The 21,356-nt window shown below is 49.3% G+C and overlaps 1 protein-coding gene across 1 annotated transcript in view; it reads right to left on the bottom strand.

Annotated features, from left to right (window-relative positions):
* PARD6G (par-6 family cell polarity regulator gamma) overlaps positions 1–21,081 on the bottom strand; it is an 81,230-nt gene extending 60,149 nt beyond the window's left edge. Inside the window, exon 1 of the mRNA XM_072814105.1 lies at positions 20,887–21,081. Within this exon, the coding sequence (XP_072670206.1) occupies positions 20,887–20,958 (72 nt within the window). The 5' untranslated portion in view covers positions 20,959–21,081. The remainder of the gene's footprint in view (positions 1–20,886) is intronic.
* Positions 21,082–21,356: the final 275 nt, after the last annotated feature.

The following is a 21,356-nucleotide window of genomic DNA, read 5'->3' as shown; positions in this document are numbered from 1 at the left end:
GTTGTCTTCAAATGCCACATGCCTCCTAAAGAATTTTGAAAACTACCACTATAAAAAGGATAATATATTTTTAAGCTAGCATCTACATTTTTCATAATAAAATATAATAAAATATTTCAAAGTAAAAAAATATTTCAAAGTAAATAGGATATAATTTCTAGAGATGCCTGGTGGCTCAGTGGTTGAGCATCTGCCTTCGGCTCAGGTTGTGATCCCAGGGTCCAGGGATCGAGTCCCACATCGGGCTTCCCATAGGGAGCCTGCTTCTCTGCCTATGTCTCTGCCTCTCTCTGTGTGTCTCTCATGAATAAATTAATAAAATCTTGTTTTTTAAAGGATACAATTTCTAGCATACTGTAAACATTTCTTTTAAAAATAAATATTTTATCAGATGATCTTTTAATACAGTCAATGAAATCTAAATGCCAGAGTGATTTGATGTTGCCACCATGCATTTTAAAACAGGAAAAACAAGCTCTTTTATAACCATCAGAAATTCTACAGGGTTCCTTTAGAGTTCTGCTTGGTCTATCATTTCTATTATATTGCCCCAAGAGGTTTTAATCCTAATATTTTATCATGATAATTTATGCTTGAGTACCCTATCACTCTTCTATGCAAGAAAAACAGATAAATTGAATTAAACTTTTTTTTTTTCACATAGCCATTGTGAAGAATATTTCTACATCATTGTCAGTGGGTATGAAGTTTTAATTTTGCAAGATGGAAAGAGTCCTGGATCACACACACAACAATATGAATGTAACTAAAACCGCTGAATTGGAATCCCTGGGTGGCTCAGCGGTTTAGCGCCTGCCTTTGGCCCAGGGCATGATCCTGGAGTCCCGACATCGAGTCCCACATTGGGCTCCTGGCATGGAGTCTGCTTCTCCCTCCTCCTGTGTCTCTGCCTCAATCTCTCTCTCTATGTCTATCATAAATAAATAAATCTTAAAAAAATAAAATAAAAAAATTAAAACTGCTGAACTGCTCAAAAACTGGCTAAGATGGTAAATCTTAGCTAAGATGATATGTGTATTTTACCAAAACTATAAAGTAAAAACAAACAAACAAAAAAAAAAACCATAGATTTTCTTACAGTATAAAAGATTCTAGCCTGAGTCATAACAATGATTTTATCATGATTAGAACAGTTACAAGATTTCATAAATAATCATTAAACATCCAAAATAAACATTTAAAACATCTTTCACTGAATGAAAAGCGTTTAATGCCAGAAGACGCAAGCACAGCATCGTCTTTTTTGCTACTTCTTGCCTCAAATGTCAGCCCTGAGAAGCTGTCTCACGTCAGCAGGTAGATAGGACTGAGCACTCTGAAGGCATGCCACACGCCAGCTGCCTGACACTCAACAGGTAATATGCCAAAAATAAATAATCATAAAGTGGTCTATCATTAAAATTATTTTTAATAATCTATTAGCTGACAATTTGATTAGGGCAACTTTCAATGCTGTTGAAAGCAAAGTACTAGAAACCAGTGGACCTGGAAGATTTCCTACCCAATCCTTGGAACAATTCACTTTATCAATTTCTGAGAAGTACACCAAGAATTATATGACCATGAATTTTGCCTGCTAATTATTGCATTTAGAGAAAACTTGTGTAACCTAATGTAATGGGGAGATAAAAATATAAGACTAGTGGCCCATGCCAACATATATTTGTAAATAAAATGCTTTTATCACAATGAAATTGGATTCTTATGTAACACCATTACCAAAAGTCACTCAAAATGGATAAATGTGGGACTTAGAACTATAAAATTCTTAGATGAAAACTTAAGGAAGGGATCCCTAGGTGGCGCAGCGGTTTGGCGCCTGCCTTTGGCCTAGGGCGCGATCCTGGAGACCCAGGATCGAATCCCACATCGGGCTCCCGGTGCATGGAGCCCGCTTCTCCCTCTGCCTGTGTCTCTGCCTCTCTCTCTCTCTCTCTCTGTGACTATCATAAATAAATAAAATTAAAAAAAAAATGTTAAAAAAAAATAAAAAAAGAAAACTTAAGGAAAAAGCTTCAGGACACCTGGTCTGGCAATGATTTCTTGGCTACAACACCAAAGGCACAGGAAGAAGAAACAGACATTGGTCTTAGTGAAATCTACCTTTTGTGCATCAGATGACACTAGCCACAGAGGGGCGTCTGGGTGGCTCAGTTGGTTAAGCATCTGAATTTTGGTTTTGGCTCAGGTCATGATCTCAAGATCATTGGATTAGAAATAAAATCTTTTTTAAAAAAGAAGACACTATTTACAGAGTGTAAAAGCCTATAAAAAGGGATAATATTCAGAATATATAGAGAACTCCTAAGTATAACATGGTATCTATTCATACAGTGGAACATTATTCAGCCATAAGATGGAGGGACACTGTGGCACCTGCAATGACAGAGGTGATACTGGAGGATACTATGCTAAGTGAGGCAAGCCAGACACGAAAGGATCAATGTGCTGTGATTCCACTTGTAGGATGTTCCTACAGCCATCTGATCATGGAGATGGAAAGCAGGCAGTGGTTGCAAGGAGCTGGAAAATTACTGCTTAATTGATAAGAGTTTTGGTTTCACAAGATGGAAGAATTCTGGAGACAGTGGGGACGTCAATCAGAGGTGGCTGGCTGAAGAAAGAATCAGCCAACATGAGGACGGGTAAATTGAGACTGTACAATCTAAGAAGCAGAAAGAAAAAAAGAATGAAGAGAAATGAACAGAGCCTCAGAGCTCTGTGGCACGCTACCAGACATCCCCAGGAACATATTACCTGTTGAGAGTCAAGCAGCTGGGGTGTGGCATGCCTTCAGAGTGCTCAGTCCCATCTACCTGCTGATGTGAGATGGCTTCTCGGGGCTGACATTCACAGCAAGAAGTAGCAAAGGAGCTGATGCTATACTTGCCTCCTGTAGCATTAAACATTTCTTCCTCAGTGAAAGGTTTTTTAAATGTTTACTTTGGATGGTTAACTAGAGAGAAAAAGGCAGAAAGAATATTTGAAGAAACGATGTCCATAACTTCACAAATCTGATTAATTTAATCTACCTATCCAAAAGTCCAACTACAATTAAGATAAATTCAATGAGTTCCACACCTAGCTGTATCATAGTCAAACTGTCAAGACCCAAAGCCAAAGAGAGAATCTTAAAAGCAGGAAAACAATTCGTTATATTCAAAGGATCGTTCAATAATATGACTGACTTCCTGTCTGAAATCACAGAGGCTAAAATGTCGTGGGTGGAGAATGTCAACTGTGAATTTTATCTCCAGCAAAACTATCCTTCAAAAACAAAGAAGAAATGAGATAGTCTGAAACATACAAAAACTGGAAGAATCTGCCACCAGCAGACCTCCCTTACAAGAAGTATTAAAGCTATCTTTCAGGCTGAAATAAAAGGACACTACATTAACTTGAATCCATGGTAAAAATAAAGAGCATTATTAAATGTAACTATAGATGTATGTAGAAGTGAAAGTCAAACTGTACCTGGCTTTCTCTCTCTCTCTGTCTCTCATGAATAAATAAATAAAAATATTTTTAAAAAGTATACCTGGCTTGCTTGTAACTTGTTTATTCTGATTAAAAAACAACTCCAGAGGCAGCTTGTTTTCCTACCTCCGACATTTGTAGCTGCTGGGAGCCTCTACTTGGTCAGGCACACTGACCCCACAGCAAGACTGGGTGTGGGGCCGCTGGCTTTCCCTGGATCCTGCCAGGCTCTCATGAGGGGATCCTGGTCTACTCTGCCCCCATAAATGAAGTACTGATAGATCCTACAACAAAGATGAGCCTTGAAAACATTATGCTAAGTGAAAGGTGCCAGACACAAAACACAGCAACCGTGTGAGTCTATTTACATGAAATGTACAGAACATGCAGATTCATAGAGAAAGCAGACTAGTGGTTGCCAGGGACCAGTATAAAAGGGTTTGAGAATGGCTGCCAATGGGGAGAAGGTTTATTTTTGGGGTTAACATTAACATTTGGGGGTTAGAATATTAAAATGTTCTAAAATTAGATAGTGGTAATGACTCTGCAACTCTGTAAATATACTAAAAAACTACTGAATTTATACTTTAAACTTTTGAATTTCATTTCATATGAATTATAGCTTATAGAGCTGCTGCTTTTTTAAAGTTTCACCTCAAAGAATAATTCTTTTAAGTAGCCAATTGAAGGCTGATGGAAACCCCAGAGACTGACACTGAACAGGTTCAATGCAGGCTCTGCTTTTGCTCCCGGCATATAGGAAACCCTAAGGGACCAGGTATCCAAGCATATCTTGTGAGCACAAATGGATTTAGAAGATAAAGACTTAAGAAGGTAGGGAAGCCCCCCCCATTACTCCTGGGTCTTCAGGGCAGAAACAGGATGCCAGACTTAGTCCAAGCTGGTAGGGCAAGCTCTTCCAGTTTGAGCTGGTTAAGGACAGAGGGCAGGCTCTTAGAGCAGGGTAGGACTTGCCTTCTCTCACACCCATCTCCACCCTGGCCCCAAACTGTAAAATGCCCTCAGTCCCTCTTCTCCAATTCAGAAACTCAAACTTTATATGAATGATATTTCTAGAGTTGCACGGCTCTGGCAATACAAATCTATTTTCATCATTCAATGTCATGTGACTCCAAGGATTATCCATTACTGCTATCATGATTCTTATTTTCCAGGTTAAAAATATTAAAAATGTAAAATTTTTATTTTCTTGATACATAATGAGATCTCTCTACTTTCCTGTATATTTTTTTAAAAATCTGTTACATGCAGAACACTGCAGAGCACATAAGGCTTGTTTGGGTTAGCTGTGTTCTGTCCATGACTAAATTTTAAGCTTCCCCCTGGAAGTGTCCCCCCCACCCCACCCCAAGCATCCATACTGATGGTCTCAGAGAGGGTGAGACATCTGCCCACAGCCACAGAACACCTCGATTCCAGGCTGGAAATAAGACCCTATTTCCTGCTTCTGATGCTATTCGAAGTCTGCAGCACTAAGCTGCTGCCACTTCAAGCAAACCTTAAAGTCATTCTTCCTACAATGGAAAACACGGTCCCTAGATTTCCTCTTAAACTTACTCAGGTGCTATTTTCTTAAAAACTCTAAAATGGCACAGTTTTCTGATGACTAACAAGCAGCTCTGGCTCAATGTCATCCCTCCCGTTAGGGCTAAAGTCAAAGGGAAGAGGACAATCTAACGGAGCACTTTCTTCTCACCAAGTCCCCTTCTGCTGCTGTCTTTCCAGCCAGGGAGGGTGATCCGGGCTTGAACCCCATGTGATGTGTCTGCATGTCCCAAAGAGCAGAGGGAGGGCCAATTATTCACTTTTTCCATCACTTGAGGATTAGGGCTCACACATATTCGTATTTCTAACAATTTCATGGGGGCAGGAATACACGCACACCATTTTTCATCTCAAGCCACTTGAGAGATATGCATGAACCCCTTCATCCCCTTCACAAGGTGGCAGCTCCAACGCAGGGGGTGAAATAACTGGCTCATGGTCTCTGCTGCTACAGTATCTGATGCAACTGCCCCCACCCCAGCTTACCTCTCCTCTCAGGGTAGTTTTCATAAAAACGGAAATCGAAGGGCAAAGGTGTCTAATTCTGAATTTCTATCCTCCTTCATCTTCCCCTTTAAAAAGGGCTTCTTTCGTCTTATGCATATAAACCAAGGTAGTCTTTGCCTATGACACAGTCAGAAAAGCTGGCCACACATGCCTGTGAACACAGCTACTATGAGGAAACCAGCAAGATCCATTCAAGATTTAAAAAAAAAAAAAAAAAAAAGAAAAGAAAAATTAAAAAGGAGGAGGAAAATCAAGGTCTAGCATCTGGAATGATGCTTTGAGGTGCCATCTGGAACGAGAGTGCATCTGTTCTGGGGTTGGTCCAATACCTGGGTTCGTTCACAAGGGTCCCATATAGGGACATCTGTGCCGTGTGAGAACATGCTCTTGGAGGCTTCTCTAACATGCATGCTTTTAAAAAAAAATTGGAAGCACATGCTGTTTGGTATGTTTTTCTTTATGGTTTGAATAGGGATAGAACCACATAGGTACTCAGTAAGAAGTCTCCCAGCCCCCTAGTCCCCTCCCTACAGGAACCAGTGACTGTAGCTGTATGTGCCCTTCAAAAGGCGTGTGATGGCAATCAGTGTGAACTCTATCTATGTTCCCTCTTTTCTAAACTTATGATAGTGTACTATCCACACTGGTCAACTCCGTGCTTTTTTTTCGTTTATCTGCTATATTTTGAAAACATTCTTTTTCTGGATGTTTGTGGTCTAGTGGAGGAGGTATCTCTAACTCTCAGATGGCCCTGAAGTGAGAAAGGTTAAGTCACTAGGCCCTGGTTTGTAAGGTCCTCACAGGGATATGACAAGGTATTGACAGATTCACCAGGCAAGGCCACAGGAGTCAGGCATTAAGGCAGAGTCCAGTTAGAATTTGCTTAGTAACTGAGTCACTTCTAAGACACCTCCCAAACCCCACGCAGCCACAAATTGATAATTACTGTATGAGTGACGGCAGCAAAATGCCACAGCTCACCACTGGATTACAAGCCCATGAGAGCAGGGTCTGCTTGTTCTAGACTAGCATAGTTCCTACACACAAATTGTCATTGAGTTAATGAATTAAACTTCTATTATTTTAAAATAAAATTCTAGAATTTTAATTAAATGGATATTGACTGACAGTCTCAAAACAGGAACATGGGAGGAGATATGGGCATGAAGTCCTACACCAGGTCCCATGCCACACACCAGTTCTGTCCCGTGTATTAGATTTGAAGCCATCAGCACCACCCTCCACCCTGGATGTCAGTACAAAGGTGATGTTTTCACCATCAAAACCAAGGAGGCAATGTTCCAATGACTATTTGCAAACAGGTGAGTATACAGGTGACATGGAGGGGTCTTTAATCACATAAAACAATTTCTGTGGTAACCAGTTTGTGACTACACTTCAGACAGCTCACGGAGTCTCAACCACACCCAGGGGCTGTCTGAAGGTGTTTCTTGAAGAAAGGCCTTCTTTCCAAATTAGTCCCCCAGGAAGGAAGGGCAGTCAGTTACTCTGACCACATGCCTTCTGCTTGGATAAACTTGGGCAGGAGCCCTTGGGTCAGTGTCACCAGGCTGCGCCCTCCACTAGGCACCACACAGTAGGCACCATATATGTGCTGCAGGCAGATGGATCCACCAAGAGGCTCTGAGGCCATGTCCTACCTGCATCCTAGCTCACATCCTTTCCCTGAGTAGAACTGACTCTAAAGAGAAGAATGTCTGAGAAGCATTACTCGCTTTTGCTGCTGCTTCCTTTCACCAGACAGCAACCCCCAGGACTAGCACACCAGCAGGACACTTGTGAAGGTGTCATATTAAGCAACATGTATGTGAACTCATTCCTCTAAACTATCAAGTGGGAACTTATTCATCAAACAAATATTTTCTTGCATTTGGCTTTGCAGTTGTAAAAGAAAAATATGGTCTCCATTTTATCCACACCCTCTTTTCCCGATCCTGGTATGTAGTAGGCACAAAAATACATTTACTGAATTAGTGCAGTACATGGCCCCTGCTCTTATCATCCAATAAATATGTATGCAGTGGCTCCAAACAATAGGTACTCTATACACTGGGCAGGGTGAGTAAAACAGAAAAGGCCTGTCCTCATGAAGCTTATATCCTAGAGGGGAAGACAGGGGGCAAACAGTACAAACAAGGAGCCGCTGTAAACCATACAGTGTGTCAGAAGCTGGTAAGTGCCACAGGACAAAGGACAGAATATACTGAGGAGCCAATGGGCACTCCATCCTGCTGTGAGCCCCAGAAGCAGCCCAGAGTTTAGAGGGCTTTGGTGTTCAGCCTGGCCCACCACAGGACGCGGTGCTGGGAGCCCCAGGACCAGTACGCAGGGCAGGAGGCCAGCTGCCACAGCCACTCTACTCATCATTGTATCAATGCAAGTCTTATCAGAACACTATTTTACTTAAAAAAAAAAAAAATCCTTCAGGGCCAGACTCCTCAGTGATCCTGAAAGTGCTTTAACTGTGAGGGGTCACAATTAACCGGGAGGACCCTAGACACTAACCTCATTCTGACATCCACTAAGGCCTGAGGCTGATGCATGCAGATTCCTAGGGTCTTTTCTGGTGTAAAATGTTATCTTGGATAAAAGATATCCTGAAGGGCATCCAGGGAGTTACTATGTCCCTTAACGCATAACAAACACAGACTTAAAATGATGCACTCACATCACCTAGTTATCTACCCCATTATCCAGGTTTCCGAGCTCTCCCTGCAGGGCACCACCCCTCCCAGCCCTAGGGGCCCTGCATCCAGGTTCCCCCCCAAAAGAAGGCACTTGAAGCGCTGGGGTGAGGCCAGGCCTCCGACTCAGGCCCCGCCCCCATCAGGGCTGCCTCACCTGGGCACCTGACCCCGAGGGCACCTGGCCCCGCCTCCAGGCCACTCAGGTGAGACCAATCAGGGGAAGTCATCAGAGACAGATTTTCAAGGAAAACCTTCACCAAAATACGTACAGTAGTAAAAAATGTTAACTCCATTCCTAGGATGGAGTATAATTACACCATCAGAAATGCCTCATTGGAAAGGGTTTAATGACTCCCAGAGGCCCTTACTACACCGGAAGTGAGAGAAAACAGGCCGAGCTGGATGCAGTGAGATCCTTGAGGCCAAGAGCCCACGGAGCCGTGAATACCTGCCCCACCTGCAGCCAGTGGAGCCGGACTCTCGGGCTGCACATAGGCACCTCAGGTTCAAAACCTCCCCAAAGTGTGTCCACTGAACCATTAGTATCATGGGCATCTGGGACCTGCTGGAGACGGTGACCTCAGACCCCAGGGCTTAGGGAGTCAGAATTCTGTCCCAACTACGTTGCCAGTGAGTCATGTGCACATCAGTCTGAAAACATCCCAGTGAGCCCCTTGTTGGGCCCTGCTAGGGCGTGTGTTTTAGTATTTGTTCACCGAACAAAATTTTACTTCAGACACGTGTGGCACCCGGTGCCAGTACTGAGCATCTTCATGGGGCTGAAGGGTGTCTGAGAGCCCAGGCCTGACAGTAATCACACACGCAAATGTGTAATTACAAACCAAGAAATGCACACATAGAAACTGCAGCACAGGCTCGAATTCAAACTGTGTATATGAGGAAAAGAATTATCCAGGTAGAGAGAACAGGAGCAGCTCACCCACAGCACAATCTAAAGGAGCCCAGACAGCCGCAGACAGGAAAGATCTCAGGTGCACACTTCCGCGTGGTAACGAAAGCACCTCAGACTGTTTGGGGACAGGGCCAGGGAGCAAGAGTGCACATGTAGGCCACAGAGACAACCGTGGGAAGACTCCCACTTAGGGAATGATCAGGAACCACAGGCTGTTATGCTCGTGTGGCATCTGTTGGAGCGTGGGACCCCGCCAGGGGACGACTTCCTGGGCTGACATGTTGGGACAGTTTAAAATCAGGCCACAGACCTGTGAGTCAGATGGGGCGGAGCTGAGCACAGAGCCCAGCCCCTTCCTGTGCCCCATCCACCCACCCTGATCTGGAGTCTGGAGTGATGATGGCACAGACACGAGTAGCCACAGAACTGCTCAGACGGGCACCACATCCTTTGTGAGGCTGCTGAGGACGGAGAACCCAATACACCTGGATCACCTTGGTGAGTGTGTGCGTGCTGTAGGTCCCATGTGTGCTCCTCTGCTCACAGACACGCACACCAGTCCGTATGTGCGATCTGTGTCTGGGGCACCGACTCTGGTTAATGCAGGGCTGGGGCAGCACTGAGAGTGGAGGACGTAGAGCCTTAGGGACAAGTCTGTGGCTTCTGTGTGGCAGGGATTTCCAGCATGGCAGAGGAGACAGGGTCAGTGCCACGCTTTGTGCAAAAGCTCTCCTCTTTAATAGTAAGAGCCACTGGGAAGTGTCACTGGTCCCATTGTAAAGGCCAGGCTACTGAGACCTGGAAGGACCTGATCCCTGATCACAACCGCGAGGGTAGTAAATGGAGGAACCGACGCTAGTACCGGGGGGAATGCAGAAAAGAGTGCAAGAGCTCCAGTGGTGGAGCGAGTACACCCTGTGGATGTAACACCAGGATGCCCCATTGGGAGTAGACTCCCCAGGGAGGAAGGGGCGCCTGGACCTCTGACAGCGTGGACAAAGACAGGCTGTCAGCAGGTGCAGCAGGTAGACTACTCTAGGAGTAGAGGTCCAGGGGCAGGACACCGGGCTGCTAGGAGAGGTGGAGCCGGGGGACTGGAGTGACTGCTCAGGCCAGGTTTCTTGTCTGTCCCTGCCTTCATGGGACTTATCAGAAGCAGAAATCCACTCCAGGAGAAGCTTGGGACCCTGGCCCTCTAGAGAAGCAAGGTCACATCCCAGGATGAACTCACTGTGCATGAAAAGGAGGCAGTTTCCAGGGATGGGGCTGGGCTGAGGCAGGAGGGGTCTGGACCAGTGGTGTCTCCGCAACACTGATGGGAAGGCAGAGTCATTGGACACAAGGCTGTGCGATGGCAAGTTCCTGACTCATCTTACTGGCTGTGTGACTTTGGATAATTCAGACTTCTCTGAGCTTATTTCCTCCTTTGTAAAAGCAAAGGGATAAAAATATATTTTTCATAGGGTTTTTGTGAGACTCCCACACATGTGCCATTCTGAGAGTGTGTGGCCCCAGCAAAGGGCCACTGTTCAGCAGAGTGCCTAGAGAACCTGCATGGTGTACAGGTGTTCACATGGCCGCAGGCTGAGTCCTCCTCAAAGCCTGAAACTTGTGGGGCGCCCAGGGGGCTCAGCAGTTGAGCATCTGCCTTCAGCCCAGGGTGTGACCCGGGGTCCTGGGATCAAGTCCCGCATCAGGCTCCCCACAGGGAGCCGGCTTCTCCCTCTGCCTCTCTCTCTCTCATGAATAAATAAATAAATAAAATCTTAAAAAAAAAAAAAAAAAGCCTGAAACTTGCAAACACAGTAAAGCAAGTCCTTTCACACACATGGATGTCATAAGCACACCGAGGACCACAGATAGCAGCAGGTCCTTCCTCAGTGGAGCTACCTTCGCAGTCTCTGAGAAGCCACCGCTTCTTTCAGCCCTGCCCCTTTCATCACTGGCAGGCAGCTATGTCTCAGGTCCATTTTTCCAAATGAAACAACTTTTGTATGATTCTGTAAGAGAAAAGCTGTGCTCATGGGCACGACCCAAATGCCGCAGCTCCAGGTGGAGGCTCAGAACCCAGCTGTGCACCCCTAGCCATGCAATTCAAAGGGCATCTGCTCAGTGACATATCCAGCTGTGCCAGGGCCTAGGGCGTTGCCAGTACTACTCTGTGCACAGCTGCAGCTGCAAAGAGGAGGAAGTGGGAGAGGTGGTCAGGTTCTCCCTGTACCCACCATCTCCCAGCAAATAGATGGTGCACAATGGCCAGAGCTCAGGGCACTGCCTAGGACAGGGGCTTTCACAGGATGCATGAGGGATACTGAGGAAGCAGCACAGCCTGGAGCCAGTGTCCAGGTGGTGCAGGAGAGGGTGGAGGGATAGAGGATGTGACTTCAGAGCACATTCAGGCAGGTAGGTGTTGTCTATTTTCCAGGAGGAAGAATCAGGGAATAATGTGAAATTGAGGATTTAAGACCTGTTTTTGCCACTTCTAGCTGGGACCTTGGTTAGGTGACCTAACAGGCTGGTCAAGACCTCAGGGTCCCCCTCTCCACCACCCTTGCACACGGTGTCATGAGCTTCAAGGAAAACATCTGTGGTAAAGACCTGGCGGGAGTGCTGGCAGAAGGCCGAGCACAGCTGATGCTCCAGGAAAGGGAGTTGTAACCATGAGATATCACTGGAACACGGAAGGTCCCACCCACCTAGACTCTCCTCCAGGTGATGTGACCCTGGTGGCAGCTGCTCCCACCAGAATCACCGAGGCTCCCGGTGCAGAGAGGGAGCCCAGAGACTGCATGCCTTCCAGAAACACAATCAAGGGGCAGCACCCACAGCACAACACTTGGCCACTCCAAGAGGGCCAGATGCTGATCCTCAGCAGTGCTGTGACCAGTCCTCAGCCCATTGGGCAGAGAGGAGGCACCAGTGCTCAATAGGCAGCGGGACCACAGCCCTGGGAGGTTGCTCCCAGCTTGGGTGGTGGGGAGATAGTACAGGCCACTCCAAGCTCATGGTGAGAAGAGACTCCAGGGCAGCTCATCTCCTGAGGAATGGAGGGGGGTCCCTAACACCCATGTCTGCTGCCACTGTGCAGATATGCAGAGCCCCTATACCACCTTCCAGTCAACAGGGGCACGGCCCAGTGAGGTTGGAGTCTGTGCCCCTTATGCCTGCACCTGCACAGTCACTAATGGGCCTGAGGGGACCAGAGGTTGGGTGCCCCCACCTCATCCACAGGAGGGACCATCCTAGAGGCACAGAAGTTTGTTTTGTTCCATAGTAACACCTCGTTGTTGTTCCAAACCAGTGAGGGAAGTGAGGTCAGGACTTGTGGGTAGGGAGCCAGTGGCTCAGACCCCACGCTGTGGAAAACAGGATACTGACATTACTTTAGTCTCCAAAGCCCTCCAGCACGGCAGCCCTGATGGCCCTCACAATTCTCTTCCACAGCCCTTACTGGGGACCTCAGGGTCCTTCCACAAAGCACATATCCCCCAACAGAGGCTCCTCGTCTGTCCCAAGCCTGTCTCAGAAGCAGAGGCTCTGAGAGAGGTCCACTGACTGACCAGTGCCTAACCCGCCTTTTGGCAAGTATGCCGCTGTGAGAAAATGGAGAATATACTTGCTGTCTAGGTAGAACTTTTAGGTGGAGCAGACAAAGCCCTACTGGTGGCTTCGCCATGACTGTCAACATCTGCAGGTGTGTGAGGGTACAGAGCTGTGGGGCAATAGCCAACCACTCAGGGGGAAGGCTTAAAGTTCTTATGTCCACCGGTATCCCCGGCCCACCCAGCTGGAGGCTGCTCATGGGTCTTTGTTCCACATGTGAAGCTCAGACACTTTCTAAAAGGGACACTTCCCATCCTCATTGAAGAGCCTGAGCATGAGATGCCTGAGGACCCATCAAGAGGCCCCAGGTCCATCACTGCTCATCTGGAGTCTCAGCTTCTCCCACAATACCAGGCTCACCAGATGGGCCCATGGGCCTTTGGTTTGGACCAAAGGAAAGCCAGGAAAGGCATGACAACAGCAACTGGAACCAAGGAGTCATGTGGGAACCTTAAATTCTACAAGACAAGGAATCTCTTCCTGATTTATTAATCAATAAATACTTAATACATTATGGTTCAAGGCCTTCAGGATTCCCAAATGGCCAGACCTCCTACAGCAGCCACTCCCCCTAAAAACAGTCTACTCCAGGGCTGGAGTAGAAAACAGCCACCCCAGAATGTGGGTTAGACTAACCAAGGCCACCCAGGCCTGCTCGATGTCTCCTGGCATGGGAGTATAGCAGCATCACAAAAGGCTAGCGAAAAGCATGGGTGCGTGCACCAAGAGGCACTCATGTACACAACCACCAAAGGACATGGGTGCAGCGTGAAGCACCATCTACACAGGCGGTTGCACACAACATGGATGTAGCCTACGTCATGCCCATCAACCAGCACATTTATCTTTGGTGACAGAAACCCTGATGGTGTTTACAATGGGGGTGGAATCTTCCCGGATACTGGAATGTTCCATACTTTGATCGGCATAGTGGTCACTGGGTGTGCCCCACCACATTAAGGAGGTCTGGAACAGCCTCTGCAAAGGCTGTTTCAGCCCTGAGGTAGAGCAAGACTAGGACAGGGGTGGGTTGTAAGAAGGTCAGCCTGTGGAGCATGGGCAGGAGACACAGCAAGGATTTAACTGGGCTGAGCCATGCACAAGGCCCAGGGCGGTTTTCAAACTCTGTAAGCAGCAAAAGCTTTTTTTCTCCCCCCAAGTAAAATGCAACACACACATCCTAAAATACAGAGCGGATGCTCCGGTGGGGGATACAGAGGGGAGCCGTCCAGCAAGCACCTGCTCAGAGTCCCAGCAAGGAACACAGCATTGGGAAGAGAGAGAGAAAGACGGATAGTGGGGTGTGGGAGACACACCCCTGGACCCCGAGAACTGAAATTAGGGGACAGACCACAAAAGGAATGGATGGTAGCTGATGTCACAGCCAGGATGGTGAGTATCCTGTGCTTCCTGCCCTATCTATAGGTAGCACTGGGTTGCCCAGGGGACTCTGCAGGGGGAAGCACATAGAGCTGATGGTCCGACAAGGAAGGGGTATGAACCCTGATCCTGGAGATGCTTTGAGGAGGGGCTGCAGGCTGTGCCCCTAGAGCTCTTCGCCTGTAATCAAACACCAAATAAGTCAGCAGACACCAACAGTGCAGAATAGCAACATGGACTTTTAAATCAATTTCCTTTTTACTTTCAAAGTTTCTCTCTTTTTTTGTGCAATTCATTTTCTCCCTGCTTTTGTCTGTTCTTTCCTCCACGGCAGGGAGCAGGAAGGGACCAGGCCGCTGACCCCTCTCTGAGGTCCCTAGGAATAATCCCAGTGGTGAGTCAAGATTTGCTGGCCAACCTCAAAACATAGTTCTTTTCTGAGGTATCCTAACAACTTCTGAACTGATAGCTATTGGGAAAATCGCGTTATTCCTTATCTGAATTCAACCCAACCAATATTTATGGGGTCCCTCCTCTATGCAAAACACTGTTCTTCACACTTTAGGTGCTGAGTTTTTCTTTGGAGCATCCTTCTCAGAAATGCAGCTAACTTTCTGAACTGGCCTCCCCCAGATGGGGAAAAGTGGAGGCCAGAGCCCAGCTGCTTCTGGAAGCACGAGGGCAGAAGGTGCTCTGACTAATCTCAAAGCAACCATAGCCGACTTCGACATCGCTGATGTAGAACATGGGCAGGACTGGTTCTGGAGCCTGAGTACCACAACAGGTCTTGCTGGGAGGGCAGAGGAAACCTCTGAGCTCAGGGAGATGTGAAGTGGTGACGCTTTGGACATTAGAATGAAAGACCCTGCCCCCCACTTCTCACTTGCCAGACCAAACTTTCACTGGATGGTAGGTTCCTATGGAGGAGATACTGTCTATCTTGACTATCTTTGTTCCCAGGACAAGCCCCATGCCTGACACATAGTGGCTGCTCAGTAAATGAATAAACGAATAAATGAATGGACTGACACATGGGAGAATCAGACCTTTAAGGACAGTACTGAATACAGAGGACTTCCCTTGAGACCAAGCCACAGAACCTGCTGCAGTTAAGTAAGAAACACAGAACCTCTTGCCCCAAAGCACAAGAGCTTGTCTCATTCTACACAAGGCCAGCTAGGGACCCCTTCATCAATACCTGGACCTGGATTCAGGGCCTGTCAGAGGAAGGCCTCCTTCCCCAGTGGCCACAGACATTCATGGCAAACAACATCCACCCTGGAGCCAGACTGCTCTCTGACCTTGGCAGCTTCATGTAACTCCTTAGTGTTCTCTCTTGTATTATGGTGGTGATAAGAGAACCCATCTGGCAGGGTTGTGATGGAGGCTAATGAAATATTATTTGCAGTTGCAATGTATTCAGACATTCAGGCATATATACACACATATATATTGGGGCAGATGGTTATCATCTTAAACACTTCTAAGTACAACCAACACACAGACGGCAGTGTCCAGCCTGGACCTTCTGTATATCCCCAGTGGGAGGCTAACACTCCCATGGCTCCCCAGGTTCACAGAAGAGTATAATTTGCCAAGAGGAAGTGCTCAGCCAGTAAACATGTACACAGCCAGCTGAACGAGTCTGACACTAACCCTGATGCTTCCTTTAACCACTGTGGTAATGGATGCTTCTGTAGCCGCCATTCCAAGCTCCCTGGTTGCTTGTCTCTGACCATTGGGAGGCCCATTCATGGGAAGGGTCAGGATGATTCTAGACACGATTCACAAACGTTAGAGCTTCTGATACCTTGAATGGTTACATCTTCTAATCCTTGACACCCCTTCCCTGAAACTGGGAGAACTATCTGAAATTCCATGGTTCCTAGGAAAGGGTCTGAGTCCCTGGCTAGCTGGGGTGTCCCCTTGGGAGAGGTCATAGGGCTCACTACCTACTAGAGACCCACATCAACATCACTGGTGCCCACCTGGGTCCCTAGTGAGAGTCTCCTCCAGATGCAGCTTCCCACATCAAGTCACCGAACCTGTCTGAGCACAGACATGCACACATACAAAACTGCAATCTTTTTTTTTTTTTTTTTTTTTTTTTTTTTTTAAATTTTTATTTATTTATGATAGTCACATAGAGAGAGAGAGAGAGAGGCAGAGACACAGGCAGAGGGAGAAGCAGGCTCCATGCACCGGGAGCCCGATGTGGGATTCGATCCCGGGTCTCCAGGATCGCGCCCTGGGCCAAAGGCAGGCGCCAAACCGCTGCGCCACCCAGGGATCCCACAAAACTGCAATCTTAAAAGGGTGTAGCTGACATACATGGGTGAGTCAAACAGTGTTAGGCAGTTCTCAGCTGGCCCATGGGTGGTAAGTGCTCAGTTGCCTATGGGGAGGGCCTGGCCCAGCCCCCCGCCCCTTAGATGGACAGACATTTACCTGCCACATAAGCCAGAGATAAGGTCTGAGGATCAGGGGAAATGTGTGGCTGAAACCCTGTAACCTCAGCACCGAATGGAAAATCTATCGTCAAGCAGTTCCTATAACTCAACAAAAAATAATAACACAAACAGAAAAAAAAAAAAAAAAAAAAACAGGTGGGAAAGAAAGAGATACCTAAAAATAGATAAATAGCCCACAAATATAAAAATGTTCAATTCACTAATAATTCAGGATCAGATTAAAACAATGGGAGGAGGTTCCACTTATCTAACAGGAAAGAGTAAAAAAATATGCAATACTGGAAGGAGAGGAGAGAGAGCGATGGACAGGCACCAAACAGTATATAAATCTGCAGAAGAGCTTTTCTGCAAGAAAATTTAGCAATATATATTTAAAGTCTTCAAAATGTGCATCCTTTTAACATAGTAACTACACTTCCAGGAGTTTGTCTTGAGGAAATAATGAGTTCTGCACCAACTTAATAGAACCAGTAGCTCTTTATATCCTTCATGTAACATATCTCTACTTACTCTGTATATAATGTTTACGTAGAAGTTTGAGCACAAAGATGTTTTTCACAGCATTGCTTATTGTAGAAAAAAACTGGAAATGACCCAAATAGGATCCTGGTTAAATTAATCATGGTTTACACATAAGATAGAATACTAGGTCATAATTTTAAAAATATGTTTTTTATAAAATACTAATGCCATGAGAAAACACTTGCAGTGTTAAGCTGAAGTGGGGGAAGCAAGCTATAGAATAAGATGCCTGTAAAATGTGATCCTGATTCTGTAAGAGTTGTAGGCATGCATATGTGCACAGAAAACACAAGGAAAGCAGCAGCACTGAGGGGCAGCCAGTTTGGGATGGGAGAATGAGCCCACTTTGTGCCTGATATGGGTTCTAAACATTCAGCAATGACAATGTATTTATTTAGAATCCAGGAAAGCCCCCAACATGATTTAAACAAAGCAGCACATGCTGGAGTGAAAGCCCTCACATCACATCTCCCCCCACACAGGGCACACGGCAGGCCCTTAAAGAAGAGACCAGAAGGGGTCAGAGGACGGAGAGAGCCTGTCCGGCCTGGAGGTGACATCTCGATGGATCTGCAGGAGAGGGCAGGCGCACAGGGCAGATTCTCAGAATCTGATGTGGCTCTCAGGCGGGGGAGGGCCACATCACCAGGGCAAACAGACCACCAGGCTAAGAGAGCAGAGTGAGGCTCGACTAGAAGGCAGGGGCTGCAAGGGGGCACATGGCTGACAGAGGGTCCCGTACTCCTTCTCACAGCTAGAGTCCTCTGTGATCGCTTTGCCCCTTGCAGACTCAGCCCTCGTACTGCTCCTCCTGCTTCCCGGGCCCTGACACCCGTGGCCACACCTGCACACAGCCTCTCCCCTCACACAGCAGGTCTAACCACAGGTGGGAAGCGGGGGCCTCAAACCAGACCGAGGGTCTGAGGTGCATCCTGCTGGTTTGGGGAAGAGCAGAGGAGTCACAAGTACTAAAGCAGAGGTGTCGGGAAATGGAAGGGCCTATGTGATGGGGGAGAGCCACCGGGGAAAGATGGTGTCCTCAAGGCTTTGGAAGCTGATGACCTGTGGCATATGGGCAAAAGTTCTGAGAGGACGAGAGGTGAATTCAGACCCAATGTCCTGAAATGTCATAGAATCCTGAATAGCAGTCACTCTGCAGCTTCCAAAGTGCTTTCTTTTCTTTTCTTTAAAGATATTATTTATTTATTCATGAGAGAGACACACAGAGAGAGAGGCAGAGATACAGGCAGAGGGAGAAGAAGCAGGCTCCATACAGGAGCTTGACGTGGGACTCGATCCCGGGTCTCCAGGATCAGGCCCTGGGCTGAGGGTGGCGCTAAACCACTGAGCCACCTGGGCTGCCCTCCAAAGTGCTTTCACATCAACTCATTTTGTCTTGGGAGGTAAGCAGAATGGGAACAATGCCCATTTTACAGATGAAATAATGGAGGCTCTGAAGGGTCAAATGACTTTCCTGAAAACTCCCAAGAGGAGTAGGCAACAGACCTGGCTGGACTCAGCCCCCAGCCTCACTTTTGCCACAGGCAAACCCAGGCGTTCGGGCACTACATTTAACATGAATAAAGACATCATCATCACAAAGTTTTGCTTCCTGTATTTTGACAACAGCAGCTGCAGTAAATGCTCCCAGCAGAGATGGATTCCATGGTAGCAAATACTAATTTTTTAGGGGGTCAGTGGGAAGGTGTACACAGAGGGAAGAGCCAGGAAGACTTTGGACAAACGGCAAGGCAAGCCCCAACATCCAAAATGGTGGGTGTGCTGAACTAGCCCGTTCAGCAGGGCCCACGCATGTTGGTCTGGCCCTTCCAGGGATGCTCCCAAATTCAACAAAAACCCCAGCTCTGCCACTCACCTTCAGGGGAACATTTACTGTATCTGAACCTGAACCCAAGCCCCCTTTTTTGACTAGGGAGCTAGAGGGGGCAGTCTGAGGCAGCCTGCTGGGCAGCCAGGGCATCCACTGCCCCCACTCCCCTTCTGGAGGGAAGACAGAGACAGGCGCTTCCTCTCTACCTCCCAGCAGCCTGCATGATCCCAGCGGTCCAGAACTGTGGATTAAGGGCACTGCCTCCAGATGGGTCCTTCTAGATTGATCCTTCAGAGCCACCGCAAAGTGCATGTAGCTACGGTGCACGGTGCACGGTGCACGAGGAGTGTGGCTTGTGTGACTCAGGAAAAGTGTTCTTTGTTAGTCAATTTACACTTAGAATCAAATAGCCAGTGGGAGAGCAGCAGGAGCTACCCTTGATGGAAGGGTTCTGTATCTCCACTGAGCTTGCTGGTAACACCACGAATGTGCAGGTCAGGGGAGTCTCTTGTGTTCTTCCTACAACTGCCTGTGAATCCATGATGATCTCAGAAAGAAAAAAAACAAACAAACAAACTTAAAAAGACCCACCACATGTGCTCAGTGCCTATGGTAGTGGTCAAAGCTCTCATCAGCCACATTCCCAAGCCTGTTAAAGAAACCAGCAGTCGTGTGGAGCTCCCACCCAGGCTTGCGGCTTCTTCCCTCAGTAACTCACAGCGGGCACATTTGATCTGGGAGGGTGGGGGCACTCCTGGGCCAAAGGGGAGAGTTCCGGGCACAGATCACGGAATTAGCGTTGGGGGAAGGCTGCGACCTTAACAGAAGCGAGGAGTTCATAAAGAAACTGTCTCCCCAAGATGAGAATGAAATCCTGCAACTCAGGGTTCATCGCAGAGAAGCCGCCCCCCACCCTCGGCAGATGCCCTGTAAATCCCTTGCCCAAGGACTCCCTTGCCCTCGGCCGGCAGGGGTGGCCTGGGCGGGAGCCGGCCGAACTGGGCTCCTCAGGCACCACCGCCCCGCGCGGGGTTGGGGGTCGGAGCCCCGCTCCCGCCCGCCCCTCAGGCCGCTCCGCCTCCCTTTCCCCGAGGCGGGAGGCACAGAGAAAGGGCGAGAGGGCCGACTCCCGAGCAGCAGCACAGCGGAGAGCCCGAGGAGCCCCCTCCTCCGGGACCCTGAACAAACTGCAGCCAAGACCCTCGCAGACAAAAGCGCAGCCTCGCAGCCGCCTCTGCAAAGGGCAGAAGCGCCAGATCCTATCAGCCAATTACCCGAACGCTCACAGCAGCCCGCAAGTTGGGGCACGCTCGGGCCGGGGCGCGGGCAGCGGGAGGGGCCCCCGCGGGCGCGCCGGGAGAGCCTGGGCCTGGGGCGCGCCCGCGGGGCTGGGGGTCCGGCCGGCCGCGCCCGCGCCCGCGCCCTCGCCCGCGCCCTCGCCCGCGCCCGCGCCCTGCCGGCTCCGAGGCTTCTCCGCAGCCACGGGGGAGGCGCGGCCCGGCTCCCCCCGGCCCGGGCCCCCCGGGCTCGCGACCGCCCCGCTCTGAGAAGTCCCCGGGTCGCCCCGGAAACGCCGCCCCCCACCGTGCTGCGCGCCGGGTCGCCTCCCGCTCGTGGAACAAAAGAGCGGCTCCCGCGGGGTCCGGAGCCGGCGCGGCCCTCTCGGCGCCGGGCCCCAGCTGCACCCCGGGCTGCCGGGCTTTGTGTCGGTGCAGGGGCGGGAGGGGCGGGAGGGGCGGGAAGGGCGGGGGGACCCGCGTGCACCCCGCCGCGGCGCCCGCGCCCCAAAGTTGTCGCCAGCCGCGGCCCCTCCCGCAGCGCCCGGCGCCCCGCGGCCGCTCATTCATTCGCAGGGGGGCGCAGACCGCGGCTCGGGCTCCGGCTCACCTTGCTCTTGACTTCCACCGCGCTGCAGTCGTAGAAGCGCAGAATCTGAGACTTGTGGAAACTCCGATTCATGGTTCCGGCCGCGCTCAGCCTCGTCGTCGCCCTGGCTCCCCGCTCCGGGGGCCGCAGGAGGACGGTGGGGGCGGCGCCCCCCGCCCCGGCCCCGGCCCCGGCCCCGGCTCCGGCCCAGCCCGGCCCGCGCTCGCTCGGCCGCCCCAGCCGCTCGGAGTGCGGCGGCCCGAGCTGGGCTGGCCGCGCGCCTCGGGATCCAGGGGCCGCGCGCGGGAGGAGCCGGGTCGGGGGTGGGCGGACGCCGGCGCGCGCCGCCCCGAGGACCCGCCCCCAGTCCTGCCCCACGAGCCCCAAGGACCCACGTCCCGCCCCGCGTCCCCGGGACCCGCTGCCAACCCCCACTCCACGCCCCCCAGGACCCGCCCCCAAAGCTCCAAGCGCCCGCGTCCCGCCCGCGC

The sequence above is a fragment of the Canis lupus genome, chromosome 1 (genome assembly GCF_048164855.1).
Source record: "Canis lupus baileyi chromosome 1, mCanLup2.hap1, whole genome shotgun sequence".
Lineage (NCBI taxonomy): Eukaryota > Metazoa > Chordata > Mammalia > Carnivora > Canidae > Canis > Canis lupus.
Note: the sequence above shows the minus strand (reverse complement) of the source record. Positions and strands in the feature narration are given on the sequence as shown.